The 16832-nt window shown below is 44.7% G+C and overlaps 1 protein-coding gene across 6 annotated transcripts; it reads right to left on the reverse strand.

The window, feature by feature from the left end:
• Window positions 1-35: 35 nt before the first annotated feature.
• Window positions 36-16818, reverse strand: als2b (alsin Rho guanine nucleotide exchange factor ALS2 b). Of its 6 annotated transcripts, none has more exons than XM_034678048.1 (36): window positions 16675-16818; window positions 15327-15462; window positions 14459-14544; window positions 14021-14166; window positions 12890-13860; window positions 12463-12778; window positions 11044-11218; window positions 10835-10931; window positions 10654-10731; window positions 10344-10568; window positions 10068-10239; window positions 9790-9979; window positions 9628-9693; window positions 9384-9546; window positions 9150-9281; window positions 8935-9063; window positions 8803-8826; window positions 6934-7004; window positions 6653-6719; window positions 6344-6546; window positions 6197-6262; window positions 6018-6116; window positions 5730-5894; window positions 5438-5549; window positions 5251-5328; window positions 4955-5088; window positions 4688-4852; window positions 4457-4574; window positions 4193-4350; window positions 3993-4109; window positions 3728-3904; window positions 3573-3630; window positions 3441-3502; window positions 3189-3338; window positions 2957-3053; window positions 36-2832 (listed from the first exon to the last, which is right to left on the reverse strand). In XM_034678048.1, exons 3-36 carry the CDS (start codon window positions 14476-14478, stop codon window positions 2794-2796), a joined length of 5040 nt encoding a protein of 1679 aa, XP_034533939.1. In that variant the 5' UTR covers window positions 14479-14544; window positions 15327-15462; window positions 16675-16818; the 3' UTR covers window positions 36-2793. The 6 variants fall into 6 exon arrangements, with proteins under 6 accessions (XP_034533939.1, XP_034533937.1, XP_034533936.1 ...); XM_034678046.1 differs by lacking the exon at window positions 16675-16818 and adding an exon at window positions 15928-16149; XM_034678045.1 differs by lacking the exon at window positions 16675-16818 and adding an exon at window positions 15766-16149.
• Window positions 16819-16832: the final 14 nt, after the last annotated feature.

Below are 16832 nucleotides of genomic sequence, written 5' to 3' on the forward strand. Positions count from 1 at the left end.
AAAGCCACACAATCATTTCAGAGCGAATCAGTTAGCAATATCCATCGAATGCATTTATTGCCCTGTGTTATTTCTAAAAGGTACAATACATCTGACATCATGTAAAAGACACACAGGAGGAGGGGGTCATGTCAGCCAGCTGAAACACAAAAAACGTCAACTAGTAATCACCAAAGCTCATCAACAGAACAGTTACCTTTATACACAATGCATCAGTCTAACCTGTGTGAGCTGTTTTCATTATAGAGCAAACAGTAGTGTGTCAACAGGTTTACATCATGAACCGAACGTGAGCTTATGAGTGTTTACTTCAGTTTATACAGAGGTTTCAGTTTGGGTTTAACAGCACTTCATGTAAAACCATCACATTAAATGTGTCGTTCTGCACAGTTTGGTTGTGGACTAGCAAACAAAAATAAGCCTATATGTTGTGTTAAGAGTTGAATTAGTGACATGAAATAGCAAAACAGGAAACAGGGCCTTTCAGTCAAATAACACTTCCTTTCCAAGAGTAAGGGAATGTTTATACCGTTTTTGTGAATGTAAGGCCTGCTGCACTTCTCAGCAGTCACAGTCTTTTTTAAGCAACATAATGCATCTCTCTTTCTTGACAAAAACACTTCCAAATAATTTCAAGGAACACTGAATTCTTTATGATGAGAGTGTGAGCTTTCTGCATGAGTAAAAACGGTGTTAAGGTGTACTTTTTCCTGCAAAAAGTATGCAAGACTTTACAGTATAGATTTTTTGCAGAAAGCTTAAAGAGACACACTTCCTCTAATGGCAGTAAAATGTTGATATTTTCCGTACAGGTGATTGCAAAGACAAACAAACGCAAAGGACGTTGACAGAGGAAGATGTGAAGCAAATAAGAGAGTCTGAGTCCTTGGCCTGCAAAAGATGCAAAATAAACTAATTCACAAAAGATATTTCTGAATCAAACACACAGAGAGCTGAGGGTCAGGGTAACTCTTGAGGATATAATGTGTAAAGTTATACGTGCGTTATAAAAGTTTGATGCTTTGTTTAATTTCTGATTTCATTATTGCTGCATGTGGCATTTCCCCAACATCTACCAATAAGAACATTTGAATGTTTGAATGAAGCTTTGAATTTTGGACCTGATCTCAGGCAGTTCGAACACTGATATCCAGTGGATTGATTTTCAGAATCCAGCAGCTCCACCTAAATTTAGTCCTCTGATCTACGGGCTTCTCCATTGTTAAACCATCTGAGATGACAAAAGCGATGATATTAAAAAAAAAAAAAAAAAAGGGCTCAGTCATCCTCTGAATCCCCTCTAAGCCCTTTTATAAACTGGCATGTGTGACGCAAATCTCAAATAAGCAACAATGTCTAACAGTCGGGGCTGTAAATGGTTTAAAAAGAACAGTTAGTATTAACAGATGGCGCAGAGAATCGGCTTTGAACATCACCCACATTTATAAAAACTGTTTGCATTAATCTGAGCGCCTGCTGGATCTCCACCTGCAGCTGAAACAGAAACATTTAACCTTTAATAATTATCATTTTACATTTTTTAAGAGCTTCAAATCTGCAAATTGTCTTTCGGTCCAATATCTCTGTGGATAAGGGTGGTCTACACTCTGATATTTTTCAGTCTGGTTCTGCAGAAGAATGCTTTAAATTAATCTTTGTCTTGGTTTCTGTTGTCAAGTGTTAACAGTCAAAGTGCTCAAAAACATTTGCAACCATAACCGTTAAGTGTTCAGCTTTACAAATAAGTCAAGGTGATGAAACTGTCAGTGTGATGCTAATTCTTAAATTTGAAAAGAAGTGTGAACAGCTGGGTGACTGCCAAACTTTGTGTGAGGTCCAGGTAATCTAACAAATGACTAGATTTCAATGTGTTCGAGCTGGTGAAAGAGAAATATCAACATCATTTAGCCGTGTCAGTTTACATTCACCAACAGCATGCTGCACATGCTTTGTCTTTGCATAAATACAGTATAAAACCTGGCTGTAAATTAGCCGCTGTGGTTCTGGCTCTGTGAACTGCTCTTCATTGGAGTGGGGGACTTAAGTGTATGTTTTCTTAACAAACCAGCTTTCCTTCATCTTGTTAGTTTTTTTCTCTTGTAAAACCAGAAAATACTGTTTGAACAAAAAAGAAAAGTCAGCTTAGTATGGCTGTAAACAGTCTGTCAGTTTCAGAAAGCAACAATACTTTCAGGAGTCAATTCTGGTCAGGTGAATGTCAGGTGAATGACAAGAATCCAAAACACTGAGGGTTAAAAAAGGTTAGTTTTCTTCTTCTGTGAACGATGGCTTAGATCTGCTAAATATTTCTGTTTCATACTGAAAAATATAATCAAAATGAGGTCCGGTATCTCCAGAGAACAAAACTGCTCTCATTGGCACAAAATGAACTCAAGTATGAAGCTGAATTCTTCACAGGTAACAAAATCCCAACGTCAAGTTTTCCCTGCAAGAAGTCATGTCAGTTTTCACTGGACGGTTTGAAGTGGCTCATCTCTGCCGGTATAACACCGACACTTATTCACATTTATACCTTAATGATCCATTAAGCAGCCGGCAGAGGTCACTAAAGGGCAAAACAAAGTATGTGTGTATGTGTGTGTGTGAGGGAGGGGGAGGTGGTCCCGTCTCCATAACAGTAGCAGATGGAGCTGTCTGCAACCTGCGGGTATGATCCTCTGCTTCCTATTGGGTGCTACACACATCCATCACCTCGGCTGATCCCGGCCCTGTGATTGGCTGTGGTGGGAGGGTTTAAAGATGCACAGAGGGAACAGAGACACGCTGCTGGGACTACGTGATCTTCTCATGCTGGATCTGGTAGTAACAAGCCTGGGGGGATAAATAGAAGTGGATTCAATGATTTTAATCTCTTTAAATGCCTGTTGCATTTACGGCTACACATCATGAAACAGCAGGAGCTCAAAGACAAAGTGTTGCAGTGTGTTTGTGTCACCTTCAGCGTGGTGAACATGATGCCGTGCTCTCCGTGCTGAACGCAGGGATCCATCAGGTCTTCGATCAGGCTGACCTCTGACCCCAGGTTTCTGATTCTGAAGGAAAAAAATGGAAAGAGCTTGTAGGGATTGTCTTTGGACATGAATCAATTTAATTTCAAATTTACATAATTATAAAGTGTGTTAAAAATGTGTATATTAGTGCAGGACTGTGATTGGTTTTCAGCTGACCGTGCACGCAGCACCACATAGAGGAAGACGGGGAAAAGCTCGTCCATCGACCACAAGAAGTCCTGCTTCAGAAGAGACTGAACCTCTTTGGTGATCTCCTCAAAGGTGAGCTGGATCACCTGCAGCTTGTCTGATGGCGTGAATGTTGTGCTGCAAAACAAGACAACACAATTCAAGCGGCAGGATTTTACTGTGCTTTGTTGGAGAATGACTACAGTTTGATTCTCAGCTAGGTGTTTGGACGACCTGTACCTGATCTGTTGTAATGTTTCAACTGCAGAGGCGAAGCAGGCGTCCTTGGTGCTGGACAGAACCTGATGGAGTCACACAGTTAGAGAAACCCCACTCATCAAATGTTTGACATTGTAAACATTTCACACTTACCTGCTGTTTCTCCCCCAGCACGGGCAAGGACACAGGAAAGGAAACGGGCCAAAACTTTCTGTAGAAATAAACAACAAAAACATGAAGTGATGTTTTAATTTGTTAACAAGCCAAACTTGAATAAATCGAGTGCTTCTTTGCAGTGTGTGACTTACTGCTGAACTCCCAGGAAGGCGAGCAGAGCGAGGTCAGGCTGCTTGTTGAGGCGGAGGACGCACTCCCAGTAGATATCGTCCTCTCTCTCCTTGTCCAGAGCGTAGAGCGTGAAGAGTGGCGGGTAGAGACGAGGCAGCAGGACGGGAAGCAGCAGACCTGAACTGCTCACCACACGACTGAGGAGACACACAGAGAGAGGCTGAATTAAGCTGAGAAACCCCTGCAGAGCCCTGAAAGCTTTTAGGGAGAATGCTCAGTATTTACCCAGGTTTCGGTGACTCTGGCTGGGCATCAGTCGAGTCAGGATCCGTCTTGTCCTTGAGGTTGATGGTCGGCTCTGGAATGAGGCCGCCCTCTTCTGGCAGGTCAGGGAAGAGAAACCTTCAAAAACAAAAATGTTGTTGGATGACAGAAAGTCCTCTTTACTCATTCTGCTGGTTGTAATAAAGCTGTGTGTGGAGTACCTGACAATCTGGTAGATGCGATTGAGGTAAGACTTGATCTCGTTGACAGCCTGAGGCAGCAGTCGACGATTCGCTCCAACGCCCACGTAGGCCATCCTGTAGACCGCTACCAAGGTCTCCACCAGCCGTCCACACGGGTGGAGGGGGGTGTCACACGCCTGGAGGTAGAGGAGAATAATACGTAGGCGTAGTATTACAGTGTTCGAATGATACAGGACCAAATTCTTCAGTGTGAGTGCTTTTTGAAGCCATCAGTGCATCTACCTTGATGAGGTACAGGCGGATGGAGTGATATCGCTCCATGGTGATCGGTCCTACATGCTGTGGGATAAACTCCAGGCTCTCCAGGGTTCGGCTGTGACTTCGTGACATCACCTCAGGACTTGGAAACACAAAAAACCCACTGAAATCTCCTCTCTAAGTCAACAGTATCTTAGTCATCATATCAGTAAGGCTACTTCTTCCTGCTAACAGAAGGAATCAAGAGACCTGTACCTGTCCAGGATGTGTTGTCGGCTGGTGGTGAGGGCCACGGCGATGTTCTCCCAAGCCTTCCAGTTTTCTCCTTGATCCGGCGCCTCGCAGCCCAGCTGGCTCCAACACTCCTCAAACACTGCCTGCCACTTGTCCTCTGCACACACACACAGGCGGCCAAGCTTCCTGCAAAACATGGAGTGAATAGAGAACATAAAAGGTAGGCAAATTAAGCGTTACAAAGAAAGTCAGAGATATTGCTGTAAATGTCACATTTTGTGAGCTTACACGGCCCGGCTCTTGTCCTTGTCGCTGTCAAATAGGTGTGGTTTGAAGTAGGACCCTGACACTTTGAGTCCAGAGCCCCATTCACCACTAAAAGAGCCCTCCAGGTAGTCTCCGTTTGGCATGGTGAGAACACCCTGAGAGAAATGAAGTATGTTAAACTATGCTAACACTTCAGTTTCAGGGACTCCCACTAGAGATTCTTATAAATCTCTATGTTGGTTACTAACAGCAATTTAATTTGACTTCCATTCAAGTATTTCAGTAACTAAACAATGATTTTAGCATTCAATGATCACCTTTCCATTGAGGGTCCAGTCGTCAGAGAAATCCCCCTCATACGTGGTGTCGTCCTCCGACAGGAGGATCCCAGATCCCTAAATAAAAAAGACAAAACACACTCCTGTAAGTCCCTTACTTTCTCTCTTTGCTTCACAACTTTCTTATGTTTGCAAAGTGGTCAGGATCAGAGACAGAGCTGCTCACCATCATCTTATGATCTTTAAAGGCTCCTTCGTAGTAAAGGCCAAACTGAGTGACAACAACCCCGGTGCCCTGACGCTGGTTGTCCTGCCACATTCCCATGTACTTCTCTCCTCTGGATTAAAACAGACAGACAAGAAAACAGAAAGAAATACAAAGGAAAGATATTTTTAGAGGTTAACTTGACATGAAACTGTCTGGCCTCCTGTGGCATTTCATTGTCCAAACATTTATGAAATAACAATCTTTAGATCTGCTCATGAACAAACAGGTCTATCAGGTATGTTAAGCTCACTTTGTGATATCATCAAAGACTCCATATCCGGCCTTTTTGTCTTGCAGCCACTGGCCTATGAAGACACTGGGGGAGGAGGTGTTGAGCTTCCCACTGCGCAACATGCCGTGACCGTGTCGCAGGCCATCCTGGAAGGATCCCTCGTAAACTTCACCGCTGGCGTAACTGCAGACAGACGAGGTTTATCGTCAGCAGCTTTGTGTACAACTGCATTCATGTCTTTCTCCTTCTTTATGCAAAGTTTGCCCTCTTGTTTTTGTCTATAAAAACAGAATTAATAGTGCTCACCTGTATGTACCCGGGCCGTGCATCTTGCCATCTTTCCAGTGACCCTGGTAGTGATCATTTTTGTTGAGCGTCTTATTGGTAGCAACAAATTCACCAAATCTACAACAAATACATAAAAACATATCAACTTGAAGCTCATGCACGCTGATTATGAAGTGATGTTGATGTTGAAGACTCACCCGTCCTCCAGTCCGTTCTTGAAGGACCCTGTGTAAATTCTCCCATCAGGCCATTTCAACACTCCCCTGAAAGACAACTTCACTTTGTTACAGTTCAATGATTAAAATATTTCCTCCAAGTATAGACGGACTGTACGAGTGTCTAACCTGCCGTTCGGCTTCCCGGCGAGCCAGCGTCCTTCATACTTTGCGTCTTTCAGCCGTCCGTCTTTATAAAAAGTGTAAGAGGCCGTCCTGGAGATTGGAGGCTCCAACTTCTGCCCCGACCCTGAGCTGATTGATGCCGTGTCCTGCCCCGCTCCACACAGCGCCTGGTCCACCGCCTGGTTGATGGAGCGAAGCCACTTAGCCTAAAGACAAATCAAATCACATCTTAATCACACAGTGTCTCAGTTTGTTTGAGTAAAAACAAGCCAAGCTCAGTTGATTTAACTTCAGCAGCTTTGGAATACTTACCTTCTCCATGGGAGAGGAAGCCAGCAGGGTGAATGTCTCCTCTGGTGTAATCACCTTCAGTCCATATCTACAAACATGAACATTATAGAGTTATATAGACTTATAATGTGAAACTTACAGTAAAGAAAGAGCAAGGAAGGATTAAAGAAACCCAAATGTAACACATGTATTTTACAGTGTTTAAAAATAAGACTGGGGATTTTCATGCAAGAGAACGAGTGATTTACAGGCGAAGAACTATTCGACATGATGTTTCTCACACTGTAGTTCTGCAGACTTACATGCCAGTGTTCTCCTCCGGGATCGGCTCCACCCACAGCGTGGCCAAAGGGAAGACGTGATGGGTGGAGAACTGCAGGAGAGGAGAGGGCGATGCATGGGAAAAGTAAGGACACGAGGCAGGGGGGAAAAACGACAGAACAGAATTAAGAAAAGAAACATCTGTCCACACAGGGAGACAGTGACACAAGTGTTATGACTGGGAATAAATTCATAAATAAGGCGATGACCTTACAAATAGACAAGAGCTGACCTAAAGCCTGTTTTATGAGAGAGCCAATCCTGAACAAGACAAAATGCTCAGAAAGAAAGGAAAGAAAGAAAGCAAGGAAGAAAATAATAGAGAGGATAAAGTTAAAGAAAAGAAACAGAAACAGGAGAGAAAACAAGAACATAAAGGAGGAAAGGAACAGAGAACAATCATGTAAGAGTAAGTAAGTAAGTGGTAATAAAAAGGTTAAAATGACATGATAAATGTGTTCATTTGAGGTGTTTACTTCTGTTGCATTACAGGCTTAAAACCATCAACGAAGCATGTGTTATTATTAAAAAATACTGAAATCACAGCCCTGAGAGCCTGATGAACACGTTCAGGAAGGCTTTGGACAAACTTAAAAGATTAACCTGAGAGAGGCCAGGTTCTGTCATGCAACACAACATGTGTTTCACATGTTAATTTAAAGACCCGAGCATGCACGCTCTTTTTCAACAACACCCTGCAGAGAGTCACACCACGAGACACAAAGGACAACGTTACTTCTTTCTTAGCCTTCATCATCACAAGAATTTAATGCATGGATACAATTCTTCATGGCCCGACTGTTTTTTATGTTAATAAATAATAAAAGAGCACACAGTTAGGAAGTAACAGAGCTTTAGGGTGCAGGACGAGTACAGGACTGGTGCAAACTAGGACAGGAAGGAGATAAGCGGAGAAGGAAAGGAGATCAAGAGATGGAAAATGCTTTGGAGAAGTGAACAACAAACTGTTGGTACTTGTTGAATTTTAAACCATAGAAAGTGTATTTCCACTTTCTCATATTACCCTTCCAATCTTACTCAAGCTGTTAAAATCACAAATGAGCCAACAGTGAAACCAAGGCTGCAGAAGGAGAGACACAAATGCACTCTTTAAATTTTGGATTTGGAAGTGTCGCAAGATATAAAAGTAAAGATCATTACGATTGTATGAAGACCAAATTAATGAGCCATGGTTTGAGTCAGTTCATCCTTCCATGCAGTCTCCTTTATGTAAGAGCAGGCAGAGGGCGAGAGGAGGGATAGGGCTTCGTATCACTGGAAATATGGACCTGACTTTTAGGTTTCCACATTGAGCATTGAGATGCATATGGCTAGTGAATATTGGGTTCATTTGACTACTTCTCCTACATTAATGTGACAAAATATCATGCCTGCTGCAAAAAAAAAAGGGTTTACAAAGAAGAAAATCAAAGAAGGGAAGAAGGAATGATGCTAGGAGGAAAGAAAGAAGAGTCATTAAGAAAAGTGCAGACAAGAAAGAGAAGAGAGTGAACTTAGGGAAGATAATTAGGTAATAAGGAGGTATGATAAGGTTTATAATCTATGAACTCTGGAAATAAATAACCTTTTCTAGGTGTTGCATGTAGATAACATATTTTTACTAGCATTGGTGACTCAGTACTAACACCTGCATTCAAAGAAAGCTCTGACTTGAGTTGATATACATGTTTTAATGTGAATCAGCTCCTACAGTGTTTTATCCGATGACACAGAGCCCTGAACCCTTCACACACAAACACACACACACACACACACAGAGGAGAGGAGGAGTGGGGCGAGGGAAGAGTTTAGGTCACTGTGCTGATATCTGTTTATGGCTGCATACTTACAAGACTTTTAACAGGCGCCACGCCCTGACAGCACGGAGGCAAGCACACACAAACGCTTAAAATACCAAGTTACAGAGCTGGAATATGGATGTGATTCAAGTGTGTGTGTGTGTTCATATGTGTGTGGCTCACCTGTGCGTGGACCAGAGCGTCGCTGAAGAGGATGAACCAGTTGACGGAGAACCTGCCGGCGTTCTGCAGGGTCAGAGCTTTGTTGCTGCTCTCGCAGATGAGCCTGCGTTGAGGCTTCCTCAGGGATTCCTGACGACACACAATGACACCATTCAGCCGTCCGTGACATCATGTGACAACACGAGGACTCGATACGACACACTCAGCAGGTTTACCGTCATTTTGCCGGGGAAGTTCTTCCAGAAGTTAATGGTGTAGTCCGCTTCTTTTCGTCTTCGCTTGAGCTTGAGCACCAGAGCTTCAAATTTGGAGCAGCTTTCCTGCAGCTTCTTGTAATCATTTGAGCACTGACGACACAAACACAGAGTTATTATCATGGAGAAGCTCTGTGCTTTTAAGAAACATTGTTTCTGCCTCCTGTAAGTGATTAATGAGGCTGCTGCTCTCACCACTTCAAAGCAGGTTGCCAGTTTCAGCAGCAGCCGTCCATATTCGTGAAGGTGGCGCATTGGGAGGTAGAAGAGCCCCACCAGGAGGTCAGACATGGCGGGGTTCTCCTCACTGCACTCTGACAGCTTCTGAAGCAGCTCTGGAGTCTTACCGAAGAAATCTCTGTGAAGGAAATCATCTGTGGTTATTAAAGAATCAATCAGCGTCTTTAGGAGTGAAGAGTGTGTTTGTGTTTGTTCTCACAGTGAGGGTTTGGTCAGACTCAGGAAACCCCCCATCACCTGGAAGTTTCCCAACACGCTGCAGTACCTGGTCATCGAAAAGACAAGTTCAATTTAGTGTTAGACCAAAAGTTAGTCCAGATTCACAGCTGAAGAGTTCCCTTAATGATGAGTGAACACGTACTCGGTGTAAGAGTCCAGGAAGATGTCCACATTGTCAAGAACGAGCAGGCTCTTGACGTCTCGGCCGCGGCGCAGGTTGGCAGTAAGGCTCGCGGCATGCTGCCCGGTCAGGTGACACAGGAGGCTAAACCTGCCTGCAAGAGTCTGCAGGAGCCCAAGGGACACCTGACCAAGGGCTGAACTCAGAGACTCTAGAAGAAAACACACAAGTGGAAATAAATGACAAAGACTCTCTCTCTTCCAGTCCACCTTTTCTACCTTTCTCTGTGTTATTCTCACCGAGCTCCAGCAGGGGGCGTATGATCTGCGTCTTGATGTTGCACAGCTTGCAGTAGAACTTCCTCTCGGCTGAGGCGAGCTCATGGAGGCTGGCAATGAAGCCCATCACGTTCCTGTCTGAGAGCGCCACGCAGCGCTGTCCCCCAGCAAATACATTGCTAACATAACGCAGCTGGAAGACATAAAAGTACAAACAGGATGTTTATTCTTCCTGTTAGGTGAGTTTGAATACTGAACTCTTAAAAACCTGCACAAACACAGTCACTTTGTCCTTACGTTCATACAGAAGGGGAGCAGTACAGGCTGCTGGGTGTAGCCCCCCGCTCGCTGCCTCTCCTCCTCCTCCTCCCCTTCCTCCTCCTTGGCGTGGCTCTCCTCCTCTCCCTCCTTCACCTGCTGCCCGCTGTAGTAAATGATGGGCTGGATGCAATCTCCGTCCGCCAGCAGGACCGTGTGTCTCTCTCCTGCACTCACATCCCAGACCCGGATCCCTTCTGACATCTGGAGAAGAAAGGAAAATGAGTTACAGAACTTCAAGTCTTCTCTATCTAAGGGGGGGTTGTTTGGCAAGAGGGTAGGTCATTACTTTTGCAATGCGGGGGATAGTGCTGGGCGACTCCATGTGCCCAAGCTGACCACAGCTGTTACTGCCCCACGAGAACACCTGGAACAAAGATCCACATTTCCATGTCTTCAAATTACAAAAAAACACTCAGGATAGAAAAGTTAAGGACGAATATTCCCCAATAAACTTGAAGAAAGCAGACCTGAGACTGAGCAGTCACAGCCAGGGAGTGGTGCGCACCAGCAGCCACCCGCACCACCTCTTTATTGTTCAGACTCTTGATGCACAGCGGCTGTAACCTGCAGGCAGACACATCACACAAACAGCAGGGTTATGAATGCACTTCATTCTAAAATAAAACACGTCTGACTATTCACTGACAGATGTGGTGCAACAGTGACTTCTTCCTACCTGGACAGATTGTCTCCATGTCCCAGCTGTCCTTGCTCACTGTGTCCCCAGCTCCATACCTCCGTCTGCAGGGTGGGGAACACATCCTGGGCCTCAGGTACCGCTCCTCCCAGCGGAGTGAGGGCGACGGCACGCATCCTTGGACGACCGGCTTTCCTCAGCAACCGAGGGGAGACTGTAGGACCCAAGACGTAAAGATTACACTCCTATTTTCTAACCTGCAGTATCACTCTTACAGAGTTTATATTATCTGTGGTTGTTTTTGTGTCTTTGCTCTTACTATGTTTATTAGCATGCACCCAAACATGAGGGACAACAACTCCTTACACATAAAAACCTACTTGGTATCAAACCTCAAACTTAATGTGGAAAAAGCTGACATGTTTTTGAAGGCCAGAGCGATGGAAAGTCCCTCAACCTGAATTAATCTCTGGTGCAAAGTCCAGCATAACAGATCAATGTGTGTTGTCAAAAACAGAGACAGCAGCAGGTCAAACACACGCTGCAGCACAGCAGACAAACAATGAGAAGAAGCCTGCAGGCAGAATAAACACAGGAGGAGAGAGGACTCTTCGTTTCTACTTTAAAAACATTCTGTTATCTTCACTGATGATCGTACTGCAAGTTGCATCAGTAAATAATACTCTCCGGTTGTCAATAACTTTTCATATCTTGTGTCAGACTCCAGGTTTGCACATACGAGTTTGGCCCCTTATTATATCTTGTTTATCAACGTGAGACTGCTGAATGGTCGCCTTTGTGTGATTAAAACCACGCAGGAATGCGTGTTGATATTTAAACCATCAGCTTGACAGGGTTTATCAGTCATTAAGAAAACACTGTGAGCAGATTTGAACAGGCAGAAAGAAGGTTTAAGCTGTGATTAAATCAGAAAGAGGTGCATTAGGTGAAGTATGGGAAAGCTCAAGCTCTAAGACATGAATACACAGGTATTCTGGACTCTCAACTCCTTTATCATCATATCTCTCTTTCCTCACGGGCAGACAGAGATTATTTGCTCTGGGTTTCATCATCTGTGTTTGGTCTGTGATCATGTGGGTCATGAAGTCTGAATGTTAGATATTAAGGCTCAAAAATGTCCGGTTGATGAGAGGATTGGGAGATACAGAGGCTGCATTGGTGATTAATTGCAGTTGTTTTGTGGTCAAAGTACCCTGAGTGTTTCAAACACACTCTTTGATAACAGCTGTTGAGTAGTTTGGACTTTCTTCCTCTTCTTTCCTCTCTGTGTCTCTCTCTCTGTTAGGTCTCCAGAAGGCGGTTTTCATGCTTATGAGCGTAATGAGGAAGCCTGAAGCAAAAGCAAACCCACACAGAGCAACACCAGCCTGCACAAGCACAAGGCGTACTTACGCAGCAGATTATAGGAGGAGGATAAGAGGTGAACAGCGTATCTACCCTGTGAGAGGAGTCCTGGGAGCGAGAGGCGGCGCCGCAGACCCTCTGCCTCCTCCTCACGGATGTCTCCGGTGCTGGAGCTCTTCTTGGCCTGTGTGGACTCCTCCATGCGGACTCGATCTGTGCTGTTATCACCTGTGAGTCCCGCGGTCCCGCCTGGCCTCGCCACTCCAGCGGGCAGGTAGTTCATCATCTTCTTGAGGGACAGAGCCTCATAGGTGGATGCGACACGTTCGCCCACAGCTGAGGCGCAGGAGGCAACGAGATTGTTGAGCGCAGAGCCAGGAGTGGAGGAAGTGAGACCTCCTGCTGAGGGCTGGAGGAGAGACAATGAAGAGTGATGCATCAACACACTTTATCGTACACACTCTTTATTCTACTAAGTCTTTTATTCTTTGCTCTCATGTATTGTCAGAGTCCAGCTTACCAGCAAAGTGTGTAGACCTCCAGAGGTTGTTTTGGAGGTCTGGTCAGTCTGCGTGTTGTCTGAAAGTTTCTTCAGGTAGTCTTTGACCGCCTGCTCATCTGGGTATGGAGAATTCTTGACCCCCGGAACACCACCAACTTGAGCCGAGGAGTTTAAGTCTGAGGCTGGAAGAGCCCCATTAGCCAAACTTGGTTCCTCTGTCTCCTGAGTGGTATCAGAGGAGGAGTCAGCGCCTTTATAAGGTCCAGGGGTCCCTGAATTTGAGGTGGAGGTTTGGGAGGGGAGGACCGGCTCAGACGGGGACGTTCTGAGGATTTGTATCAGAGCCGGCGTTTCCAGCCGGCCCTGGTCCTCAGTGAGCTCTACACCGAGGGGGCAGTAATGTCCGTCAGAGATGATGACGTGGTCCTCTTTGTCCGTCATCGTGTACAGCAGCTGGTTACACTGTCTGCATTTGTCCACATGGGGCCTCTGTAGGTCTTGAGGGCCGAGGCAGCGCACTAGTGCGAGGCTGTGTGAAGCCCCGCAGGCCACTTGTAGCACATACCTGCCTGCTAAGTGTTCAACCTTCTGTGGCTTCCACACCGGGGAGACGGTGGCGTTGAGGCCGAGTTGGCAGCCACTGCCCCACGCCCAAACCTCCCTCTGCACTGACAGAGCCAGGGTGTGCTGCTCCCCACAAGCCAGCTCCAGGACCGGCACCGTCTGCTGGGGATTGGTATCAGAGTCCAGCAGAGCAACGGGGGTCGGGTTAGGGACGGTGCTGAGGCTGGACAGGCCACACTGACCTGAGCTGTTGTCCCCCCACATGTGGACGCCGCCATCCTCTGTCACAGCGCCGCTGTGGAAGCTTCCAGCTGCGATGGAGACCACCCGCTGGCCACTGAGCGCGTTCTCTAGAGCGGGTTTATCCGGCTCGGTCAGTTGACTCTGCTTCCATGGCAGCTCCCCAAAACTGAACACCTGTCCACCTGAATACAGAGCAACAAAAGCACCACTGATCAGAGGGGAACATCAAGGATTCACAATCTAAAGGTTTCTATTCTCAGATTCTGAAAAGTGACAGCACACCTACAGAGCTGTAACCTATTTATAGTCTCATCTCTCCCTGCAAGAACATTTGGTATTCACCTTCCACCAGAAGAACTCCATGTCGGGTGCCTAAGGCGACCTGAATGACAGGCCGGGGGAGGAGCACCCTCTCCGGGGTGACACTGCAGGAGTAGCCCTTCCAGGTGTGGAGCAGACCTCGCTCTCCTTCCCCGTCATCCCCAGAGCTGATGATCAGACACAACCACAATAAATTTGATGAGGTGTTAAGTTGTCCACACAGTGTTTTCTTTTGCAGAAGTAGATCCCTGAGAGCTGCAAACAAAAACAAGCTAAAAAAACATCATGGTGTTCTCTAGAAAAGGACAGGACTTAAAGTCAACGTTTAGAACAACAGATGTTTTTGTGGATGAAAGCAGAAGTGAGCAGCTCGGCTCTGTCCTGTAGGCGATGTCACATGCTGATCACATCCAACCGGCTCACTGAAAAAAGAGATCAGCAGGAGGAAGATAGACCGACCTCTTCCTCTGGGTTTCCATCAGTGGTGTTCACTTCTCCATCTGTGTGTCAGTCTCTGCTTCTGCTGCTGCTGCTTTCATGCAGACCTACAGGCCAAACAAAACACACCTCAGTGTGTGCAAACAAACAGGCTGTTAGCTCACATGTTGCTGAAATGTAAACAAAGTCAGGAAAGCAGTACAAAACAGTCTGTTGGTGTAACTGGCAACTAGGAATGTAGAGAACCCCCAGAGGGAAATCCTTAGAATTAAAAACTGTCTCAAATATGAAAATGAAAGCAGTCTGATCTCCACATGTCACAACCATGTTTGACTCTCTCCCTGCCTCCTGAAACAGGTGTTTACATTTGCTGCTAGCTGTCAGAAGCTAACGTGTTCACTATGCTGCATTCACGTGAAGCCGAATAATCGGAGAAAATAGCTCTTTGCTTGGAAATGCCCCCTCAAGTAAGAACAACAAGTCAGAAAGTCAGAAAATGTCTCTGCTGAGTTGACAGACTTGATGTTGCGTAACGCAGAAACATGCTAAATGAAAGTAAACGTGCTTATGGGAAGCAACTTAATAAACTGCGTATCCATTTTTGCTCAAATGTAACGTGTAATAACATATTACATTTAAATCATTGGTTGCTGCATACTTATCATTAATTATAAACACTGACAGTTAAAATCTAAACATTGTAGTGTCCATTTAGTTTCACAATCACTGCTTTAATCACATTAAAGTTCAAACACTGGAAATTCCGAGCATCCAAAGAGCATTTGAACGCCTTAATCCTGCCAGCTAGCATTAAGGCAGCTAATCAATTCTAACACAGTTAGCTTAGCTCACAGGTGTCAGATCCGTATTGTAGCATGTTCTGTATTACCTGCTGGCTCCACACACCTTTCCTCTAAGTGTCCACAGAGACAGGGAGCTGGATCACACCTCTGTTAGCTTGTTTTGGAGCTAAAGGCAGCTAGTTGTTGTTTCATCTCCTGATGTTGACACGGAGAAGAGCAGCTCTGACAAAGATCGTGTATTAGACAGAGGGTTCACTCAGAGGGGAAATGAGTGGCAGAAAACCACAGAGTGATACTGTAAACTTTAATTATAATTAACATTCATTATGATTATTATTATTGTATTTCCTCAGTGATTGGTCAATTAATTACCAGTTGTAAGTGTTTAATCTGTTTGATAAAGTCTATGATTTGAATATCAGCCTTCAAGAATATTTTAGATGGATAATATTGTTAATAATAATAATAATAATCCTAATTATAATATTAATAATACACTGATATTAATATTTTGACTGGCGTAACCTTCAAACTGCAGTGTTGTCACCGTAGCATATCTTTGTGGGGAAACTACGCCCTCTGGCGGTGAAAATCATGAACTGCAGCTGTAATTCACATACTTGACCGCTAGAGGGCGCAAATACCCACTTTTTCACTGTTTTGGTGAATTTGACCTGAAAATTTTACCTTTTTACAAGTTTGGTGCCATTTTACCATCAATTACACTAAACATGAATATACACCTTCATACATTTACATCCCTAAAGGTGTCATAGTATAGTCTGTCATGTTTTAAGAGTAGAAAAAACCTCCAAGGCTATAACTAACTAGGCTATGGCGGAAGAGTGACGAGCCAATCCTGTGCAAGCACTCGCACAGTCCTATTTGAATAACACTCACTCAGTCCTAATATAAAAGACTTGTCAATTAACTAGGCTATGGCGGAAGAGTGACGAGCCAATCCTGCGCAAGCACTCGCACAGTCCTATTTGAATAACACCTGGCATAGTCCTGATATAAAAGACTTGTCTAACTAACTAGACTATGGCGGAAGAGTGACGAGCCAATCCTGTGCAAGCATTCACACAGTCCTAATATAAAAACTTGTCTAACTAACTAGGCTGTGACGGAAGAGTGACGAGCCAATCATATGCAAGCATTCACACAGTCCTAATATAAAAACTTGTCTAACTAACTAGGCTATGGCGGAAGAGTGACGAGCCAATCCTGCGCAAGCACTCGCACAGTCCTATTTGAATAACACTCACTAACATTCAAACTGCAGTGTTGTCACCGTAACATATCTTTGTGGGGAAACTACGCCCTCTGGCGGTGAAAATCATGAACTGCAGCTGTAATTCACATATTTGACAGCTAGAGGGCGCAAATACCCACTTTTTCACTGTTTTGGTGAATTTGACCTGAAAATTTTACCTTTTTACAAGTTTGGTGCCTTTTTACCATTAATTACACTAAACATGAATATACACCTTCATACATAAAGGTGTCATAGTATAGTCTGTCATGATTTAAGGGTAAAAAACCTCCAAGGCTATAACTAACTAGGCTATGGCGGAACTGTAACGAGCCAA

This window comes from Notolabrus celidotus, chromosome 24 (assembly GCF_009762535.1).
Source record: "Notolabrus celidotus isolate fNotCel1 chromosome 24, fNotCel1.pri, whole genome shotgun sequence".
Lineage (NCBI taxonomy): Eukaryota > Metazoa > Chordata > Actinopteri > Labriformes > Labridae > Notolabrus > Notolabrus celidotus.

What these genes read in the sequence shown, in the direction of transcription:
- als2b (XM_034678048.1), bottom strand. Translation starts at nt 14,478, where the DNA reads ATGGAAACCCAGAGGAAGAG. An exon ending in TTCCTGGACTCTTACACCGA is followed by an intron (nt 9,694 to 9,789) that starts GTACGTGTTCAC and finishes TTCGATGACCAG; the next exon opens with GTACTGCAGCGTGTTGGGAA. An exon ending in TGGCAACCTGCTTTGAAGTG is followed by an intron (nt 9,282 to 9,383) that starts GTGAGAGCAGCA and finishes TTGTGTCGTCAG; the next exon opens with TGCTCAAATGATTACAAGAA.